Below are 18,910 nucleotides of genomic sequence, written 5' to 3' on the forward strand. Positions count from 1 at the left end.
AAGATGCATAGGCTTGCACATATAACACACACACACACACACACACACACACACACACACACACACACACACACACACACACACACGCACAGACATGCACACACATGCACACACACACGCATGCACGCACACAGACAGGTAGCATTGTAACACACCACGAGTCACATGAGTACATTCACAGACGTTCAAGTTCATTGGAACCTTTGTCATTTAAACAGCGTGTCATTGACACAGCTTTGTGATAAAATAAAATAAAATAAAACACATCTATCTTATTTCAACAAAAATATTTGCATCTTGATATTTGATATTTGAAGTGTGCTGACCAACCACAACAAGGTTATACAAGCTGTTATATTTGAACCGAGCAAACAAAGCACTGTGGACAGTCTCACTACACTCGCTAACTTATTTATTCATGCCTATTATTCATATTTGAGTTACATTACATTAAGATGTTGACCATTTATTTACCATCCAATGCACTTTAACACAGGACTTGTGGTCCATAAAAAAGAAACGGAAAAAAATAAATATATATATGCATAGTGTATACAAATGAAGAATAGACTTCTCTCAGATATGCTGTATTTCAGTGTAAACCTTTGCTGTTCTTGTGTTGAAGTTGGCTTATCTTGCTCCATCAAAGGATGCAGGTTCTCCAGGTCTGAGCAGCACATGACTGCCCGCCCGACACACACATCAGCATCTGACCTGCATCATTGGTACCTGCATGAAAAAGAAAAGCTGAGAGAGCAGGAATCACAGCAGGGAAAGGACGGATGTCTAGAACGGAAACCAAAGACGGCATAATATTGACTATAGCCTACTGTAGCTTACTGTCATTAAGTTGGAGTTCATTCAAAATGGGCGTAAGGGAAGTAAGTTGTGTAAGGTTGGTAAGTAACGATGAGGAACAAAGTGAGAATGTACCGGATATGATTAGAAAGGGCTGGAGCTTAGGACGGGACATAGTGTCACCATCTTGCCCCATCCACATGAGCTGCTTGAGGTCACTTATTCTGTTGATCAAAAGTGTATAGTTAGTCGTTATTTAGGTTCCCTGGTGGTGCCCCCTGTTTGTTGGTTAATTTAGGTGCTGTATTTGTTTTTGACTGTGTTATAAAATATAGAGATAGATACCTCTATTTGCTTTTTGCCCTGCCTGACGTGTAAAGATAAATAATGGCTAATTGAGGGTCGCTGGTTCAGTGGAACTCGGGTTTGGAGGGGGAGGAGCCATTTCACTAAACAGTAGATGCTATGCTAGGCCTCGGATCTGACTACATTGTTTCATATATCTCATTACCGCTGGATTATTGGATTATTTAACGGCATTGAGTTTAGTATTTCTCTAAACTAGACGTTTATTGGCAGCATGTTATTTATCCAGGTCTTGTATCGCATAACATTTAAACCTGAAATGGGCTGCTGGCTGCAGGGTATTTGTTTCCTAGATGTTCATCGGGCCTTCATATGGTTCATATGGTCCAAACACCACTGCTGCCTTGAATCACCAACACAGAATCCCATACTTGAAGAGCCATTGTGCACGATAACCCCAGAAGGCCAATGCTAGGAGTGCAACCACAAACATCATCTCCTTATTTATCACAAAACGAAACACATTATTACGCTCATTAAGCAGGTCAAGTATATTCATTTGAGAAATTGTGAGGCAGTTGTTTGTTTAGGCCAGAATACATACATTTACTATTGGCTTGAGTACTTTTAGTGTCCTATGTTTCTTTTAACTACAATATAAGAAACATAAGCATAAGACTTAAGAGTTCCTATCCTAATCAGAGGATGAGAATTTAATTAACTGGGTGCAGCTAATAATCCTTAGAATAAATAAAATAATAAGCTGTCAGATGACATATTAAGGCTTGATGTTGTTCACAAACTAACACTTTCAGGTGACTATGTGCCGATATGGTCATTAAGAACATTGTTTATTGCTCTAAAAGTACCTCAAGGGCATAAAATGAAACGTCAGATTAGATCAAATGCTATTGCAAATTGGTGGATGTAAAAATAAGAAATAAGGGCGTTTGGTAACTTCATTCTGCTATTGAATGTGATAAACCAGTTCATTACTTCACCAGGTCTAGATAAATAAGTATGGAGAACCTGCTTTCTGATACATTCCTGCATGTTGTGCAACATTTTTCAGCTTACTTTGACCTGGCTTTGACCTCCATGACCTCTAAAAGGGGAGGTTTGTTGTGAAACTAATGGATTAGCTCAGTTTCAGCTGAAGTCCAAGTGGATTGTGAGTGTGTGTGGGAACACAGGTCATTTACACAGCTGGGAGACGCAGCGCTTTATATATCATATTACATTCTGTGTTTTTGTAGTATATTTAAACTTTTATTTGAACAATATAGGCAACTTATTTGTACATGTGTTCTCTGTAAACATAAAAACATGGATGAAATAGATTAACGTACTAGTACTTGTCAAAGAAGGACACAGCAGCAGTTTCATACTCCACAAAAGTCATGTTGTCATATGTTGTGTGTTTGCTATCAAATGCACTTTGATAATAAAAGCACATTGACCATTCAGAACATCCCAGTAACCGTATTTCAAATGATGACTTGACTCTACAACAAGGTTAACAATCATCAGTAGTTGTTCCTACTATTAAAAAGATTTGGTTTGGTGACCACACCCCTCGGTAATAAGTGGTTGTGTCACTCAAGTGATGTTTGTGTGATTGTAGTAATGCCTGTGTTGTAAAGTGATGTATTTGTTCCGTGAGGTATGCGTCATTGAAATGATTCCCCATTTCTCAGTACCCCTCCAGTATGAGGGGCCCTCCCCAACCCCTCGTCCTCTTATCTCCTGCTGCCTGAGGCTCCTCTCTCAGGGTATAAGAGCAGGCCTGCTCTCTGCGTTTTCCTTTCATCTCCTGCAGACATGAACCCAAGAGGACCCCTGCTGCTGCTAGTGCTGCTTGTCACTGGTAAGTCTGGTAAACCTCCGTGGTCAGTTGACCACGGAGGTTGACATCCACCGAGATGACTGGGATCCAGTGAGAAATGTGTCTACAGTGATTGATATGTCCTTCCCGTGCTGCCTTATTTTAGAAGCACCACAGTGACCCAATGAGTTTGTTAATGCATTCTGTATTTTCTAACCCTTGGCAACAGCCTGCATGGCCAGTGCCATGCGGCCAAAGGCCTTGTGGCAGTTTGCGCTGATGATTGACTGTGCCCAACCCGGCACCAACGCTCTTCTCTACAACGACTACGGCTGCTGGTGTGGCATTGGCGGGGGGGCCCAGCCGGTGGACGACGTGGACATGTAACAAGTCCTGTCTTCCTCCCACGCTTCCTGCTCGCCTTGAAGGGGCTGACCCGTCCAACTGAACCTGCCGCCGTTTGTCTGTGTCCCAGGTGCTGTAAGCTCCATGACCATTGCTACAAGGCCAGCAGGCTGACCCCAGGCTGCACGGCCATCGCTGACCTGCCCTACATCCGGGTCTACGACCACACCTGCGACAACCAGCAGGTCACCTGCTCAGGTAATGCGTTGGGACTGAGGGGAGCTGCCACTTGCCTCCCCTCACACCTTGTGTGGAAGATAAATGTGTATTTGAGCCACATGCCTGAGAACCACCATGATGAGATGTTTACTGTTGATCATGTGCGTCCTGTCTCTCCAGCTTCCAACGATAAGTGCCAGGCTGCTATCTGCGAGTGCGATAGGGTCGCAGCCCATTGCTTTGCGAAGGCGAGATACAACCCTGAGAACAAGAATCTGGACCAGAAGGTCCACTGTGTCAACTGAGGCGGAAAACATACACTTTCAGAGCATTAACATCATCAAATAAAAGGAAGTGCTGAAGAAAAAACATGCAAAGATGCATCAATTGTATTAGTCTTATTCAAATAGAGTGGTTCACTCAATCACTCGATGGAATAGCAGCAGTTTTGTTTTGTTGATTTTTTTTCTCCAAAAAGGATAGAATTTCCATGAAAATATTGGGGGAACACTGCTATAGTTTGCCTCGAACTTGCATCCAATCCTGCCGGCAGATTTCACAACAACGCTTATCTGTGCCCTTGGTGGGTTTTTTTTTGTTCCATTCTACCTGATCACTCCTCAAATATTGAGCGGTTCAGCTGTGAGGGTCATATCAGAAGAACAACCCCACATAACAAGATACTTTACACAATCACACGTACGTGTGAATCAGGGTGCAGTGAAAGAGTTACGTTTAGTCTAATCTCTATATTATCTTCCCTGTGACTGTGGGTTGGTGGCTATCGTCACTGCCAGCTGTTTGCTCCTAATAGTTCACCTCATGTATGATCCAGTGCCAGAACTCACAGCCATGGTAGGTTTTGAAGACAAACAGAATCCCCCCCCCCCCACAATCACACACATTCTGTCTGTTTTGGGCTACTGTAGAAACATAGAGGGCTAAGGGACGATGGCCCGCTCTACAGATATGACACTCATTCTCAGGTAATGAAAACACAATTCCTATTTTGAAGGGAACATACATCTCTGCCGCTGCCACTCTGCTTGATACACCAAAATCTAAACACTGTACCTTTAAGTATCAACTCTTTTACTCATCTCTTGTCATTTCATGCCTTTTGTCGAAAAAGAGAAGATACTTTGGTAAATTTTTGTTTATTATCAGTGTAAAGATGTTACAAAATAACAGAGAGCTAAAACTATATATATTTGGTCATATATACATATACAAAGATAATCAAAATGGACCACTTGTTGCAGAGAACCGCCCCTGTTGGACCCAATTAACCCACAGTGATTTTGGCATTGCACACATTCGATAGAGTGTTTATTGCAGAGTCTTTGGGACTATATAGGTTTGTAAAGCAGCGTCGTAACATACTTCTTCTTGTATCGGTGAGTGGCGCTGAGAACCATGACTCCGTCCTGTAACACAGGAACAACAAACTGTCTTTCTCTGAACTCTCCCCACCTGCTTTAGGGAGGAACAGGACAGATCAAGCAAAACAATACTAAATAGTACCTTGATGGAGAGCGCGTATAGATGGCTGAGCATGACGTGATTTGGCTCTGGAAGCAGGGTCGGGTCACACTGGAAAACCACAGAGTGACAGTGTTAGGTTACTGAGCTGTGGAAGGGACACGTGGTGGAGACAGGTGGTCCCACTTCAAGCCCCCACCAGACTTACGGAGATGCCGGTGTCCTTGTTCAGCAGGACCTGCAGCAGGTGCGGGGGCAGGATCGGGGGGTGTTTGATCTTGTCCTCTGGCTTGAACAGGTAGGCCTCCTGGAGGTAGGGCCCCGGCGGAGAGCTGGACAGGTCTGGGAAACAGAGCAGGACACACGCTGGTCACGGCATTACAAACTAACGTCAATTAAAAGCATTTCTATCAGCATGCATTGCATTTTGTCCACTGTAAATATTAACGACACAGAATCACTGTTTTACCAAAGTGTTATTGAAATTATTCAGTTATGGCAATAATTGCATTCCAGCAGTTGCATTTAAATCAAATAATTAGGAGGCATCTCTATCCAGCTTAACAATTCATGTTCAATTACATGCTATTATAATGTTTTTGAGACTGAAAGGCCAAGGGTTAGTGTAATTGCCCATGAACCAAACTACTGTTTTGGCCTTTAAATGTTTTAACATAATCTCTGACATCAGTGGACAAACAAAAAAAAAACCACACATAACTAGTAGAATGCTGAACAAGTGGAATCCCCTTTGTGTCTCACCCAATGAAGAAAGCTTGCCAGTAAGAAAGCATGCCAGGAGTTTCTGACTCACCGGAGATGTCCGCTGTTTCCTCTGAGTCAATGCGGAGGGCGTCAAACACCTCAAAGTCTGTCCTCTTCACCTCTATGGTGTTGTTGATGGTTCCGGTCTTTGTGGTGGTCACCGCCTAGGGAGGGAACCAGCATGGTCGTCATTACAACTGTTAGCGACCTGGCCTCCAACTGGTTTTTCGACTATCATTCTGGACAAGAGGTAGCACACGTTCGTATCCAAAGCTTATTACAGGGGGTGTTTCATTCAGGGCCGCGTCAGGGGCTTAACTTCAGACACTGGGGAAGCAACTCACCCCAGTTGGATCGAGGGTCCAGTTTCCATCCACACAAAACTTATACTGGTGCTCTCCCTCAGGCAAGTCCACGATGGCCACAAAGTTGCTGTGGCTGACATTGGGAGAAATAATACATGACTTTACATACTTTACGAAGAAATAAACATATATCAACTCTGAAATTTTAAAAGGAAAACTACCTTTTGTTGAGTGGGATTTTGTTTGCCCAGTTGTTGAAGGACCCTGAAACAAAGACCTCTTTGGCGCCTCCTTTCCATGTGAAAACAGTGGGTCTGCTCTGCGCTGGGTTCTTGGTGTTACTTTCCAGGTCTCGCTGCCAGGCCAGAAATTCTTGCATCTCCTGTGGAGCCTAGAAAACAGGAGATGGGGAAGAAAGGAGGTGTCTTTGAGGAGGAAGGTGGGTTGCATACATTGGAATGTGTACGAATAAGACAGGAAAACACAGACAGACATACATTTTAATGATCCCCAAGGTAAAGTGATCTTGGGACAGTAGCACACAATGAATAAAACATAAATATTAAAAGGATAGGGAAAGACATACACTAGGACTATGTGTATTTATATTAACAATATCGGCCTATAGGCCAATATGTATTATAATATTGGCATGAACAGTACAGCGCAAATGTATACAACTACATGTACAAACAGAAATAAGGAGAAGAATGTGAACCTTTGAATCTTCTGCATCATCCGTGCTGTCCATCAGGATGTTGGAGCGTGCCTCCTTCCCAACTGGCTGCCCATCTCGGTCTGACCTTTCACCCTGCGCCCCACTGCCGCGATCGCTGTTGCTGTTCCCCATCTTTGGACTCACAGGTCGAGACTCACAGGTCCCAGATCACTACCGCTGCCAACCACACACGTTTAACTCGTCTTTAGCCACAGACTTAATGCAATAGTCGTATGTGAGACATTAAGTATGTGAGCCAACGCTCGTATTCGTGAAAAAGCGTCTCGTTACTTCCACGAGTTACAACTGAAAACACGTAACGTTTTTCGCGCAAAGTTGTTTCCGCGTTGATATAAACTAAAACACAAGCAGACTTCTGAATCTTAGCGTTGCAATGAATGAAACAAGACTTTTTTTTAACACAAATGGAGATTAAAAATCCGTCTTATTGTCTTGCCTCTTCTACTTTCTTTAACAGTCGCAGTACACACAGAGGTTCTCCTACGCCATGTTGCATCCGCACAGCGAACCTTGTGCAGCTCAGGCTGGATGAAGCACCACCTCTTCCGCCTCCTGGCCCGCAGAGCGCGGGTGCGTTTGTGTGTGCGTGTGTGCGAATGTGTGTGTGAGTGTGGGAGCGGCTTAGGAGCCACATGGACGAGCTTCTATAATGCCCTACCTCCCTCCACCCTCTGTTATGGCGTGTTCCAGATGCCTCGTACACCACCCAATTAGTTACTCGTCAACGTCACTCCGGTCAGACGGCTCACATTAGGTGTTCGCAATACTTTATTCCAAATAAATGAGCAACACCGTTCCTTATGGGTAGCCATTCGGACTCTCATGGAAAAGTTCACCTAACTCAGCAGTTTGGCATCTGCCATCATTTGTCCTCCGATTTCTCCCTCAGATTCCCACAGATATCAAATTTCCTTTTATTCTCAGTAGGAGTTGAAACTATAGGATAAGCATTTTATCTTCCGTAGGGGTTGAAACAGTTGGCTACGAAAGGTGGGAGGGCCGTAGCCAGCTATACATAAAATAATGTTTCACATACTATATTTCACGTCACATTAATATTTTTCACATTGATAAAATGATTTGACTTAAGAAGTGCCTGTCCTTTCATATTTTCAAATGCACGGATTTAACAATGAATCTTACAAGTATAGAAATTCAAAGCATGGAAAATAAAAGAGAGGAAATTTTATTTAAAATCCCTCTTAAGTACTTTCATTATTTAAAATGTTATACGCCTATAGCCTATATAGCAGACCCTGGATGTGTTCCCTTTCCTTCTATTTGTAAGGTGAGTGTAGCATGCAGCGCTCAACTATTGTTCTTAGGCTTAATTATTTATTTATTTATTATTCTCTAAAAAATGTGGGACCCTACCTGTGGTGTTCCCAATGTAGACACAAAATATTAACCAGTGTGGTTTGATCTGTTTTGTATGTACACAGACAAAGAAGACAAAGAAGGCTGGGGCCGGCCCAAGCCTTTAGGGAGCTCTAAGCAGAATTTGGTAGATGAGATTTCCTGTATTGTGGTTCATCTTTGGGTTGGCAAGCCTGAGATGGGCAATACCTTTGTTCAGATTCATAGCCTATGACCTGACTTGCAGGGGCTTCACAAGCGAACAGATATAGCACTTGCTTTAGCTGCCCCATAAGCCAGCCTTAAAGGCCTAGCCTATATTTTGGATTCAAAGTTACGTCCATAATTAATTAAATACATTCAGGGTTCCACACATACATTTCACACAGACATCACATATCCTGTGACATTTACCGTAAGGGGCCCCATTCAGACTGCTAAGGCATCGGACGGCTGTCCGTGCGCGCCTTTCCTGCCCAATGCACGTGATGCCTCCCTCCCCCGCCCGAAATATGATTGGTGAGGACTCGAAGTCATTACCAATTAGTATATGTACGATAATAGGTAAATCTGTTGTACGTATATAGGATTTACAAATAAGATTTGGCGTTTCGATTTAGATATAAAATGTAAATTTAGATTTAGGATTTAGATATAAGGACTGCGATTTTGCATTTAGATTTAGGAATTTGGATTTCAATTTTAGATATAGAATACAACCCAAATAAGGTGGATCGGTCTTTGGTGCCGTGGTCGGTTACAATTCAAAATACCAGATATTGGTTGGCCATAGCGATGACAGGACAACTTGTTTGCAAGCTACATAACGTGAGGACATCTAGAACACAGCCTTACGGCCCTGCTCCTCAGTCCTTTGACTGCTTTGACGTTACTTTATATAACGTAATTTTGAGTTTCCAAAAGGAAATACTGAAAAAACAGCAGACAGCCATGTTGTCACGACTTGAAAGTGTTTGTGAGAAATGCAATATCTAACAATAAATATTTCTATATTTCCGAAACAAAAACGTCTCCATCAATTTATAGTGGGTATTTAGCGACCTCTTGTGGACGCAAAGAAAATCGTTGCTATCAAGTGTTTCCATAATGGTTGGCAAGAGAGCAAGATCTAACATGCAAAAACAAAATATGAAAACAAATATCCCCAGTAAATGTGCTTAAAGTTTATTAGAAAGAGTTTAGACATTAGAAGAAGTTATTTGTTTAATTTAGCACACGACTTTCCTTAAAAATGTGATGTTTTAGAGTGCAGTCAAATCCTATGTTAAAAAACATTGAACAGAAAAAAAAATGCTATTTACCCACAAGTGTTTCAATGGAAATTATATATGTGTAAAAGGTGACGCATGAAATGAATGCAACATAACAGAAATTGGGGGAAAAATGTGAACAGCAGTAAACAAGGCATTCCTGTGCATTATTAGCCGTATTGTTACATTTTGCTTCCTGATTGAACAGTCATATGTGGCAAAGATATGTGGCAGATGGAGTGCAAAAACACCTGAGGTTCCAATGGTGACATATCAATTTACCCCTCGCGGACAAAAACAACAAAACATTTTGCTTTTTCATCGGGTGGATATTGCTTCAGTAGTATCAGCAACCCCTTCCAACGCAGAACAGAGAAAGCAGAGCAGAGGCTGGTCAGAGGCCCCCTCACTTCTTGGCTTGCTTGGTGACCATGTTTCGTGGGGGGGTGACGGGCCGGCTGCCATTGGGCTTCTTCTTCTCGGCTGGTTTTAGGATCTACCGATGAGACAAACAGAGAGGGGACGGTGTGAGTGGAGACCTTCAAACAGAGTGAGTGCTGTAATAAACAGGAGAAAGCTTCATCCCCACTGGTGATTGTACTGCGATGGCAGAAATGGCCCAGCGGTATATCACGTTCTCTGCTGCAGATTGAAATGCTCATAGGCTATTCCTGTTGCACATATCGTATGATGGGCTTGCTCTCCCTGGCTAATCTTAGTTGTTTTGCTGTTATGTTGCTGTGGACCCAAACTTCAACATTTCAGCAGTGCTCGACCTTGATTACGCCATTACCTGCCTCTTCAACGCTCCCTAGTCAAGGCCTCTGCACACCTGCAGGAATAGATCTTTAGGCCCCGTCCACACGGAGCCATAACGGGCGAAAACGATCGGGTTTCGTTTTATGCGGTTCAAGAATATCTCCGTAAATACGGAGTCATTGTGAAACCGCATCGAGCTGTAGAAACGCTGTAGTAAATATTCAAGGCGCCGGTTCTCCACAGGAAAAAGTGGAGCGCAATCAAGCCTGGGCGCATTTCAGCCTGCGCGCTGTATACAAACATTCAGTCACGAGGAGATTCAACCTTTTAAATTGAGCAGAAATACTTTTTAATGTACAGTTAAGTTATTAAATTCATCAAGGGGCTTTATTTAAAGCTACAAAAAGAATACAAACAAAATAATAAATCAAAAAATTAAACGCAACTCTGACGTCCCCCAGCTGGTTGGGGGCTAATGACGTCATTGTTTGCGTTTCAGGCGTCCACACGAATCCTAACACGGATAGATTTGAAACCACCTCCGAGGGTGGTTTCAGAAATGTGCGGTTTCGGGCACCGGATTCGCCGGCTCCGTCTGGACGGCCGGCCGAAACGCACAAGACTTATGCGGGTTCACCAAAAAATCGTCTCTGTGTGGACGGGGCCTTAGTCTTTGGCATACTTAATTGGCCCCTTTGTCCCATTGCTTTGAAGGTCCATTGCCAAACTTCAGTCAGCTGTAGTTATTTCCTTGGTTGTCTCAGAGGGGTTCATTGCTCTGCATCTCTCACGTAGCACTCCTGGGAATGGGCAGTCAGTTTTAACTGCTCAACTCAACATTTCCACCAAATCAATCACTGCCACTACCCACCCAAACATTCTCTTAAAAACATGCACACAAATAAAACAATTGATGCAAGGGAAGTCCTTTTATTCAACGGGGACCAATCTGAACCACTGATCGTCAGCTCAGAATCCCTCAAATCCCTGCTCCGAACCCCATGAAAAGAGCATCACTCAGACGTCTTCTCTCCTTCTTTGCAGCTCCCATCACCCTAGACTACTGCAATACCATCCTCTATGGAATATGCAACAGAAGGAGCATCAGGAAGTCCACTGACCGTCTGTTCACTCATTCCTGCATAAGAAACTGCATCCCCTCAGTTTTCCAAACCCTCCACTGGCTTTCCATCAAGCAACGCACACACCTCGAAATTCTCCCCACCACCTACAAAGTTAAACACTCCCTGGCTCATATCTCACTGGTCTCCACCAACACGGTGGAACCCTTTAAGTAACTAAATCCCTCAAATCATCCCACATTATCAACAATTCAAATTGCAAGAGTCTCAAACTTTTGCATAATTTAATTTACCACCTGAAGCATGGCCTACCGCAGCAAGCATTCTTAAATTTGGCTTAGATTTAAAAATAAAAAAATAAAGACTCTGCAAAATGCAAATGTAAAGATATTTAGGGAGGACATCTACATTTTAGTTTAGATTCTGCTTATTGGTTCCTAAACTGATTTCACGGACGATTGTTTCAGCACCAGGACCTGGCTATCCATCTCTGTCCTTTGAGAGTTTGATTTGAACTATTGAAGTATTTGAATGAATGAGTAACAAGCAGACGAGTCTTATTAGAGCCATCATGGCAAGAAGTCATCAAGCGTGACTTCATTTTGCTGTAACAAATGTATTTTGTGCGAGGGAGGATGCAAGACCAAAGACTGTCGCAAACATCGTAGCAAATTTCTACTGTACTGTACTGTACTGCTCTAGTTAGCAAGGCAGCTAGTAAGTCTCACTCTCGGCAGGGGAACTAGGCCTCATTATGCTATATAACAACATTGCTTACCGTTGTTATGCTTACGACACAAATCGTTACAGCCCTATCACCAACAGACTACTGTCCTATAGATCTGCTGTGCCAGTGCATTGAGCAGGTCAAAGCCTTGATGGTCAAGAATTCCCTACAACTAAATAAGGACAAAAAAGGATTCACAAAAAACATGAACAAACACCGCTTCATCGCTCTGTGCCCTGCCAGTCAACTCTCTACCTACTACATCTGAGATGGTAATGTGCATGGGGAGTAAAGTCGTACAGCTGCCAGCAATGAATATTAATCAATAATATGAATGGGTTGCGACATGCACCAACCGGACACAAATCAGAACCATAAAAAATAGTGGGTTGCATTGGAGGCTAGACACATCTACATGCCATTTGTTGACATAGACAGATTGGGAAATTGGGTTAGGCTTTCCGGCACAGTCTTCATCGGTCCAGGTCATATCTACAAGACAGGAAGTACTTTGTCGCTATTGGTAACTATGTATCTGAACTAACTAAAATAACCTGCAGAGTCGACCAAGGGTGAATCCTAGGTCCATCTTTATTTAACATCCACATGCTCCCACTAGGCATAATTATATAAAATAACAACATTGCTTACCGTTGTTATGCTGACGACACACAAATCGATGCAGCCCTATCACAAACAGAGTACCATCCTATAGATCTGCTCTGCCTGTGCATTGAGCAGGTCAAGGACTGGATGGGCCAGAATTCCCTACAACTCATAAAGAAGAAAAATTTTGGTGCCAAAGATGTTAGCCTGCACCTTGAGTCCCTCTCCTTAAAAACGAGAACCAAGAACAAAGACAGAAATTCTAGTCTTAAATCCTTTTATCACGCGTCTTTTTATGATTATTTTAAGTTGTCTTTTATGCACTCGTTGAAATCCTCTTATTTTACTGAGTGACATGTTTTTATAAAGAGCACTGAGTCTTTCATACACAAGTCTGCCTTGTGTATGAAATGTTTTACATATATAAAGTTGACTTGACTGAGATAAAAGTTTCGGTTTGAATCAATTTTTCTACAAAATGTGAGTATGAGCTGCTATAAAATAATTGAACTCATGTGAGGGAACTATGAAGAAGACAGGTTTCTGATACAAGTTAGCACTGCAATGTTCTCTCAAGTGTAGAGGGACTAATTTGAGCAGCACAACCAAACCCAGTGATAAAATCACAGGTAACTTTAACCAAGGTGGTCTAGAAAAAAAAAAGAGTGTGCAATCACACTTATTACGATAAATAAGAACAAAAGTTGCGATACATCACCATATATATTTCTCTATAACTCTGCCTCACTGCAAAAAGTACAAGGGTCCATTCCAAATTGAAAGCTATTTCTTAGAAAGTAGAGGGATTTTGTCAACCTGACTGACAGCAGATTGTGATCAGCAAAACAACGTATGAAAATACATTGACAGTTAATACTGCTATTCTGTAATACTGCACGGAAAGGGCCAACAGAAATGGTTTGAAGAGTTTGATTGAGTCGATAGAAATGTATGACATTCAAGTTATATGATTCCTGTGTGTCATTACTGGCTATGCTGACTCATCTTAATCAATGCTTTATTCAATTATTGACGTTGGGTACATTCACAAAGGTAGCCATGGATTATCGCCAAGAAATCCCTTATGGTCCATTTCGCCTATATTCTCTGCTGAGAAGCAGAGAATATATTTGATTGAGTTTACCTGTATTAGGTTACTGGCCCTTTAAGAGGAATAATTTCCATCTCTGATTAGTACCATTAATCTTTTGGGGGTTGTTTACTTTATAGCTGCGTTACTTTTTGCTGTTTCGGGAAGGATGTGTGTTAATTACAAAGTAATTTAGTAAATTATTTATGTAAGTTAGTGCTACTGCTACCAACCCTGGTAACTTTCTGTAAATCAGTTCCTGTCATTGTTTCTTCGCTATTGAGATATGCTTGATAACAAGCTTAGCTGCTAGTTATATAAGCCTGTGTTCTGTGTACCAATAGAGCACACTGGTAACACTGTTAATACTTTCATACAATTTCATTGTAGTCCGCGGGACCCCAGTCCCACCGTGGTGATCATGATGCACCCCACATCACATCCCCCATAGAGCCCCCCATACAACTACAACCCTGTGTTCCTCTTACGCATTTTTACTCTGCATCTTCTCGCTAGTTTCAACTTGTCATCATGGACGAGGTGTGGTTATGTAGAAGCAAAACGCAGAGCCAACACTAGCTCAACACACTCAATTCTGCCGTTAGCACCCTTCACACAACCTTACAAAATGCCATTATGGCAGTTTGGGAAGGGGGGGAAGAAGGACAGACTTTAACGCTTTGGATGCAAGGCCCGTTTGGCGGTCAGGCTATATACAAACACAAAGATCTCACCTGAAAGGAACACATCAGGGTCTCATCCACACTCATCATAGCACCTGCGTTGTCAAACTCCCCACAGTAGTTGGGAGCCGAGAACAGAGTCACAAGCTGTCTCTTGGCGAAAAACTCATACCCGTCTTCGACAACCTAAAGGAAGCAGAAAAGACAGTTAATGGAAACATCAATTGAACCATGCCTGAAGGTTGCCATGTGTAACAACCTTTAATTTAGTCATGCACCAACCTTCTCGTCTTTTCCGTTTGCTGTAGCTAAGGTCAAATATCTTTTGTGTTCTAACTAAACATTCACGGTTACATTCGATGCCCGACCTTATTAGGCATGTGCAAAATTGCTATGCTATCAATTAATGGGTCTGGAGAATTGGACCCATTTGAACAACCTAAACCTCAATTGCACTGTTTCATCATTCTGTAATTTAGAAGATGCTTTTAACTCAAGTATCTTATTGAATAAAACTCTGCCTTGAAAATCAATCATTGCAAATCCAATGTCCTGTGTTTTAACAAGCTTTGTTTACAAGGACTGTCTTCCCAGTAAATCGTAAAGTTCAGAGAGTTCAAATATCGTATGTCTATCTGCACACTGTACTCGTTGCTCCAAATAAAACATCAACCATATATCTTTACCTGATGGGCACGACAAATCAAGTCTAGATCGTGCTTGTGCAAGAACTTGGCCACGACCTCTGAACCAAACGTAAAGGACACCCCCCTGTCGTTTTCCCCCCAGCCCATGACGTCCTTGTCTGGGTCAGACCACAGCAGGTCGCAGAGCAGGCCCTGGTCGGGCACATCGGTGGGACGCATCACGCGCCTTATCTGCTCCATGGACTGCAAGTCCGGTGACAGCCCTGAAAGATGATGATGACGTGGAATCTAAGAATCAACACCTGCAATGTCCATACTTCAGCCTGGCTGATCGAGGCCTGTGATCAGACTACACCGGTTGTGTCACTCCAGAACAAATAACACATGCTGATTTGGACTGTGTGCACGTTACTTAGCTTCATGAAACAGAAACCTACCTCCGTGGCAGCAAAATATTTTCTCATCCACTATAGCTGCGATTGGGAGGCAGTTGAAACAATCTGTGAAGGTTTTCCAAAGCTTGATATTGTACCTTCTTTTACCTGCAAAATAAAAAGTCATCACAATTAATTTTGCTAACTTACACCAAAAAAAACATAAATTTAACCCTTTTAAAATAATATTTGTTTCCAATTTGCACATGATATTGATAGAGATCCTATATTCAAATTAGCTTCTTCCCATGATATTTCACATAACATGGCACAGATTCTTGTAATTTACCTCTTTTTAGAAAAATACACAATAACTTGATACATTTTGCCAGATAAAATGATACAGGTAAGAAAATAAGCAAGATGTTGCAAGGTGACTTTCTCAGCTCAGGTAAATAAGCTAAATAAGACTCACACTCGTCGTAGAAACCATATATTCTGTTGATGGAGGCACACTCGTGGTTGCCCCTGAGCAGGAAAAAGTTCTCTGGGTATTTGATCTTGTAGGCCAGTAGAAGACAGATGGTCTCCAGAGACTGCTTCCCTCGGTCCACATAGTCTCCAAGAAATAGATAGTTGCTCTCCGGAGGAAAGCCCCCGTACTCAAAGAGCCTGAGCAGGTCATAGTATTGTCCGTGGATGTCGCCTGGATAACAAGAGCAATATTGATGTGATGACATACAATAGTAGTATTGAAGCTTTCAATCACTCCAGAAGGCTTGGACAAATATACCGATCACACTTATCGTCAGAAAGTAGGTCATTAGTGACTAAAAGTTGAATTTTGTGAAACCAAACACATGCCGATACAAGGGACAACTTAACTGTAGGTAGGGTTTCAATATTTTTTAGTTTATCCGATTGATGAGTAAATACGATCAGAAAATAATGCGCTCCACGGATGAAATTGCGACCAAGGGGTCGTGATGATGTCGCCTTCAGACACGAACACACACAAACCTCTTACCACAGATCTTCAGAGGGGCTTCGAGCTCCAGGAGGATCGGCTGGCTGAGGAATATCTCTCTTGACTTCAGGCATAAACCACGGATTTCGATCTCCTGCAGCTGCACGTTCTTCCCGGGTTTTGCACCTCTGACTGTAAACATGAAACACGAACATAAGAGCGATGGACGGCGCCAGACGCTAAACGGTGTTGTGTTTTTATCACGATGCAGGGTGATAGCCACGGATACACCATGTGAAGTGGTGTTGAACTGGCAAATCAACAATAACAGCACCTCAATATGGACGGGCTGGCACTGCGGTTAGCTCCCAGTCTATAATAACATGCGTGGCGCACTGAACGCAACCCTGCTTGCAGGTGGAACGACATTTAAATGCGAGATCCTGGACTTCCTTACCCTCTAGAAGGCGTTGGATGATGCTGTCTATGTTGAGTTTGTCAACATCTGCCATGGCGACCGTATTTTACTGATAAGTGGAATTGTGAAAGCAATACCTTCTGTTGACACCTCTCCCTCAGCTAGCCAGCTAGCTGTACTAGCAGTAGCGACGCAACGTAAGCTACGAATAATTTATATATAAAACGAGGGGTGCTGATCAGAAACGGAACATTTATTTGATCAAGCAGACTTTTGCCGGTCTCTAATTCTACCCTGACATCTCTATACTGTTCAATACTACATCTGTAGGTTATAAACGGGACAGATAAACGGGGACTTTCATAAAAAACGATTGCCCTGTTTTTTTATGCCGCACCTAGAAAAGCTGGCTTCTTCAAGAGTGTGATTGAATACAAATGTACCGAGTCTGCCCCCTAGCGCTCTGGAATCGACACTGCGGAGTGGCATCGAATGTCTTTGATGCATCAAAAACGGTGACACACACACACACACACACACACACACACACACACACACACACACACACACACACACACACACACACACACACACACACACACACACACACACACACACACACACACACACACCACACACACACACACACACACACAATCAGGCAACTGGTAACTAACTAGACAGATCATACTGGGCGCTGACTTTGCTCTGCTCCATGCTTTGTTCGTCTGGTTGTCAGCAGGGTTTGACAATGACACTTTAATTAGAAACAGTGATGATGGAATAATTAGCACCTAGCTCCATGTTTGGGCCTTACTCATTATGCTAGCAGTTTACTGCGAGATATTGGCTGTCTAAGACTACCCATAATCAGAAAAACATATTCCCAATTACACACAGACGGCAAGGCAGCAGATAACATTCAAAAGTGAGGAGTAGGTTTGAATGTAAAGATGATCAAATCCCTCACATGTTTTTTTTCCCATAGCAGGTGAAAAAAGCCTGGCCAAAGTGTGTCTCTTTACCAAATCATCGTTTGACGAGATTACGTACAGGGTGCTGCTGACAGCACTGGAAACCCTGCTGTGGCAAGGATTAAGCTGAGCTATTTACACTTCTGCCAAGGAGCTGTGAAAGAATGTGCCTGGGAAATATGGCATGGTGACATGGTACGGTTCTGATTCAGAGATCCTTTTACCCTCCCCAAACCGACTGTTGCCGTCGTTACCCGCACCATGGATTATCTCTCGCACTGCTCGACGGACGTAGACTGGTTTATCATGCTGGGCCGGCTGTTTCATAATCCGGCATCAATCAATACAATAACACATTGATGGATGAAGAATTGGAAGTGAAAATACGTCAATTTCGTTCAATGAAAAATCTATCTTGGTGTTCTATCTATCAAAAAAAAAGGACATATTCTTAGTTTTCTGATACACTTTCGTCGGCGACAGCCTATATAGGGCTGGAGTTACCCCTTGGTACGTCTCTAAAGCTGAACCAAATGTTAGTCCTGCTTATTAAAGATTAACCAATTACTTCACCCACCTACCAAACCTATTAGCATGCACCTGATATGATATATATGCAGGATCAATACATTTATGAAATTACAATATTTATGGTTGACGATACTTTCATGATACATTCATGACTGATCAATCTTCATAGTGCAATATTGTTTTAATTTATTTTGACTTCATTTATTGATTATTTGTTATAAAGATTGAATCCTGACTATATGGTTGTATCTGAAACAACGTCATGTTGTTTCAAATAAGATTTAAAATGTAACCCCAATTTCTGATATATCCACAACAATTTATTCAATGCTTTGTTCTAATGCTAAATGTTCCCCCATCAAAAACCCATTAGAAAACCTATAGAAACTTTTCTTAAAGGTGTCCTCTCTGAACAAAGAAAGGTCCTCCATAACACTATGGGTCTGCTCCAAATATGTACCAGGGCACAGGTAGCATCGTGAAGATAACACACATTTGACTTTGTTCACAGAACTGTCATAGCATTTTGTATATCATTGATTCAAAGCTAATGATTATAGAGTTGTCCTGACTGCAATGAATTTGCACTTCAAAAGTTCTTTAACTGCAGTGGAATAAAGGCCAACAGGAACATTACGACA

General features: G+C 42.3%; 3 protein-coding genes across 4 annotated transcripts; 1 reads left to right on the top strand and 2 right to left on the bottom strand.

The window, feature by feature from the left end:
• Window positions 1-2,925: 2,925 nt before the first annotated feature.
• On the top strand, window positions 2,926-4,080 carry LOC307083344 (phospholipase A2, minor isoenzyme-like; the record flags this gene model as incomplete). The annotated part of the gene is made up of 4 exons (XM_079747197.1): window positions 2,926-2,971; window positions 3,159-3,312; window positions 3,405-3,532; window positions 3,674-4,080. 4 exons carry the CDS (start codon window positions 2,926-2,928, stop codon window positions 3,796-3,798), a joined length of 453 nt encoding a protein of 150 aa, XP_079603323.1. The 3' UTR covers window positions 3,799-4,080.
• Window positions 4,081-4,636: 556 nt separating this feature from the next.
• Window positions 4,637-7,311, bottom strand: LOC307086016 (5'-AMP-activated protein kinase subunit beta-1-like). 2 transcript variants are annotated; one of them, XM_079751024.1, is made up of 8 exons: window positions 7,221-7,311; window positions 6,764-6,940; window positions 6,267-6,436; window positions 6,085-6,178; window positions 5,790-5,904; window positions 5,184-5,317; window positions 5,018-5,086; window positions 4,637-4,920 (listed from the first exon to the last, which is right to left on the bottom strand). In XM_079751024.1, exons 2-8 carry the CDS (start codon window positions 6,893-6,895, stop codon window positions 4,843-4,845), a joined length of 792 nt encoding a protein of 263 aa, XP_079607150.1. In that variant the 5' UTR covers window positions 6,896-6,940; window positions 7,221-7,311; the 3' UTR covers window positions 4,637-4,842. The 2 variants fall into 2 exon arrangements, with proteins under 2 accessions (XP_079607150.1, XP_079607149.1); XM_079751023.1 differs by having other exon boundaries at window positions 6,764-7,294.
• A 1,993-nt stretch (window positions 7,312-9,304) lies between these two features.
• On the bottom strand, window positions 9,305-17,168 carry ppp1cc (protein phosphatase 1, catalytic subunit, gamma isozyme). Its single transcript, XM_079743009.1, has 7 exons — window positions 16,804-17,168; window positions 16,407-16,538; window positions 15,855-16,085; window positions 15,443-15,547; window positions 15,045-15,268; window positions 14,410-14,544; window positions 9,305-9,907 (listed from the first exon to the last, which is right to left on the bottom strand). The coding sequence occupies exons 1-7, from the start codon at window positions 16,856-16,858 to the stop codon at window positions 9,818-9,820; spliced, it is 972 nt and encodes a 323-aa protein (XP_079599135.1). The 5' UTR covers window positions 16,859-17,168; the 3' UTR covers window positions 9,305-9,817.
• Between the last annotated feature and the right edge of the window lie 1,742 nt (window positions 17,169-18,910).

Source organism: Pollachius pollachius, assembly GCF_949987615.1.
Source record: "Pollachius pollachius genome assembly, chromosome: 1".
In the NCBI taxonomy this organism is placed as follows: domain Eukaryota; kingdom Metazoa; phylum Chordata; class Actinopteri; order Gadiformes; family Gadidae; genus Pollachius; species Pollachius pollachius.

Coding starts and splice junctions, on each gene's coding strand:
- LOC307086016 (XM_079751024.1), bottom strand. CDS start 6,895: ATGGGGAACAGCAACAGCGATCGCGGCAGTGGGGCGCAGGGTGAAAGG. Junction 6,179..6,266: donor AAAATCCCACTCAACAAAAG/GTAGTTTTCCTT, acceptor TCCCAATGTCAG/CCACAGCAACTTTGTGGCCA. Junction 5,905..6,084: donor GGACCCTCGATCCAACTGGG/GTGAGTTGCTTC, acceptor TTCCCTCCCTAG/GCGGTGACCACCACAAAGAC.
- ppp1cc (XM_079743009.1), bottom strand. CDS start 16,858: ATGGCAGATGTTGACAAACTCAACATAGACAGCATCATCCAACGCCTT. Junction 16,086..16,406: donor AGCCCCTCTGAAGATCTGTG/GTAAGAGGTTTG, acceptor CTTGTTATCCAG/GCGACATCCACGGACAATAC. Junction 15,548..15,854: donor ATATGGTTTCTACGACGAGT/GTGAGTCTTATT, acceptor TTTATTTTGCAG/GTAAAAGAAGGTACAATATC.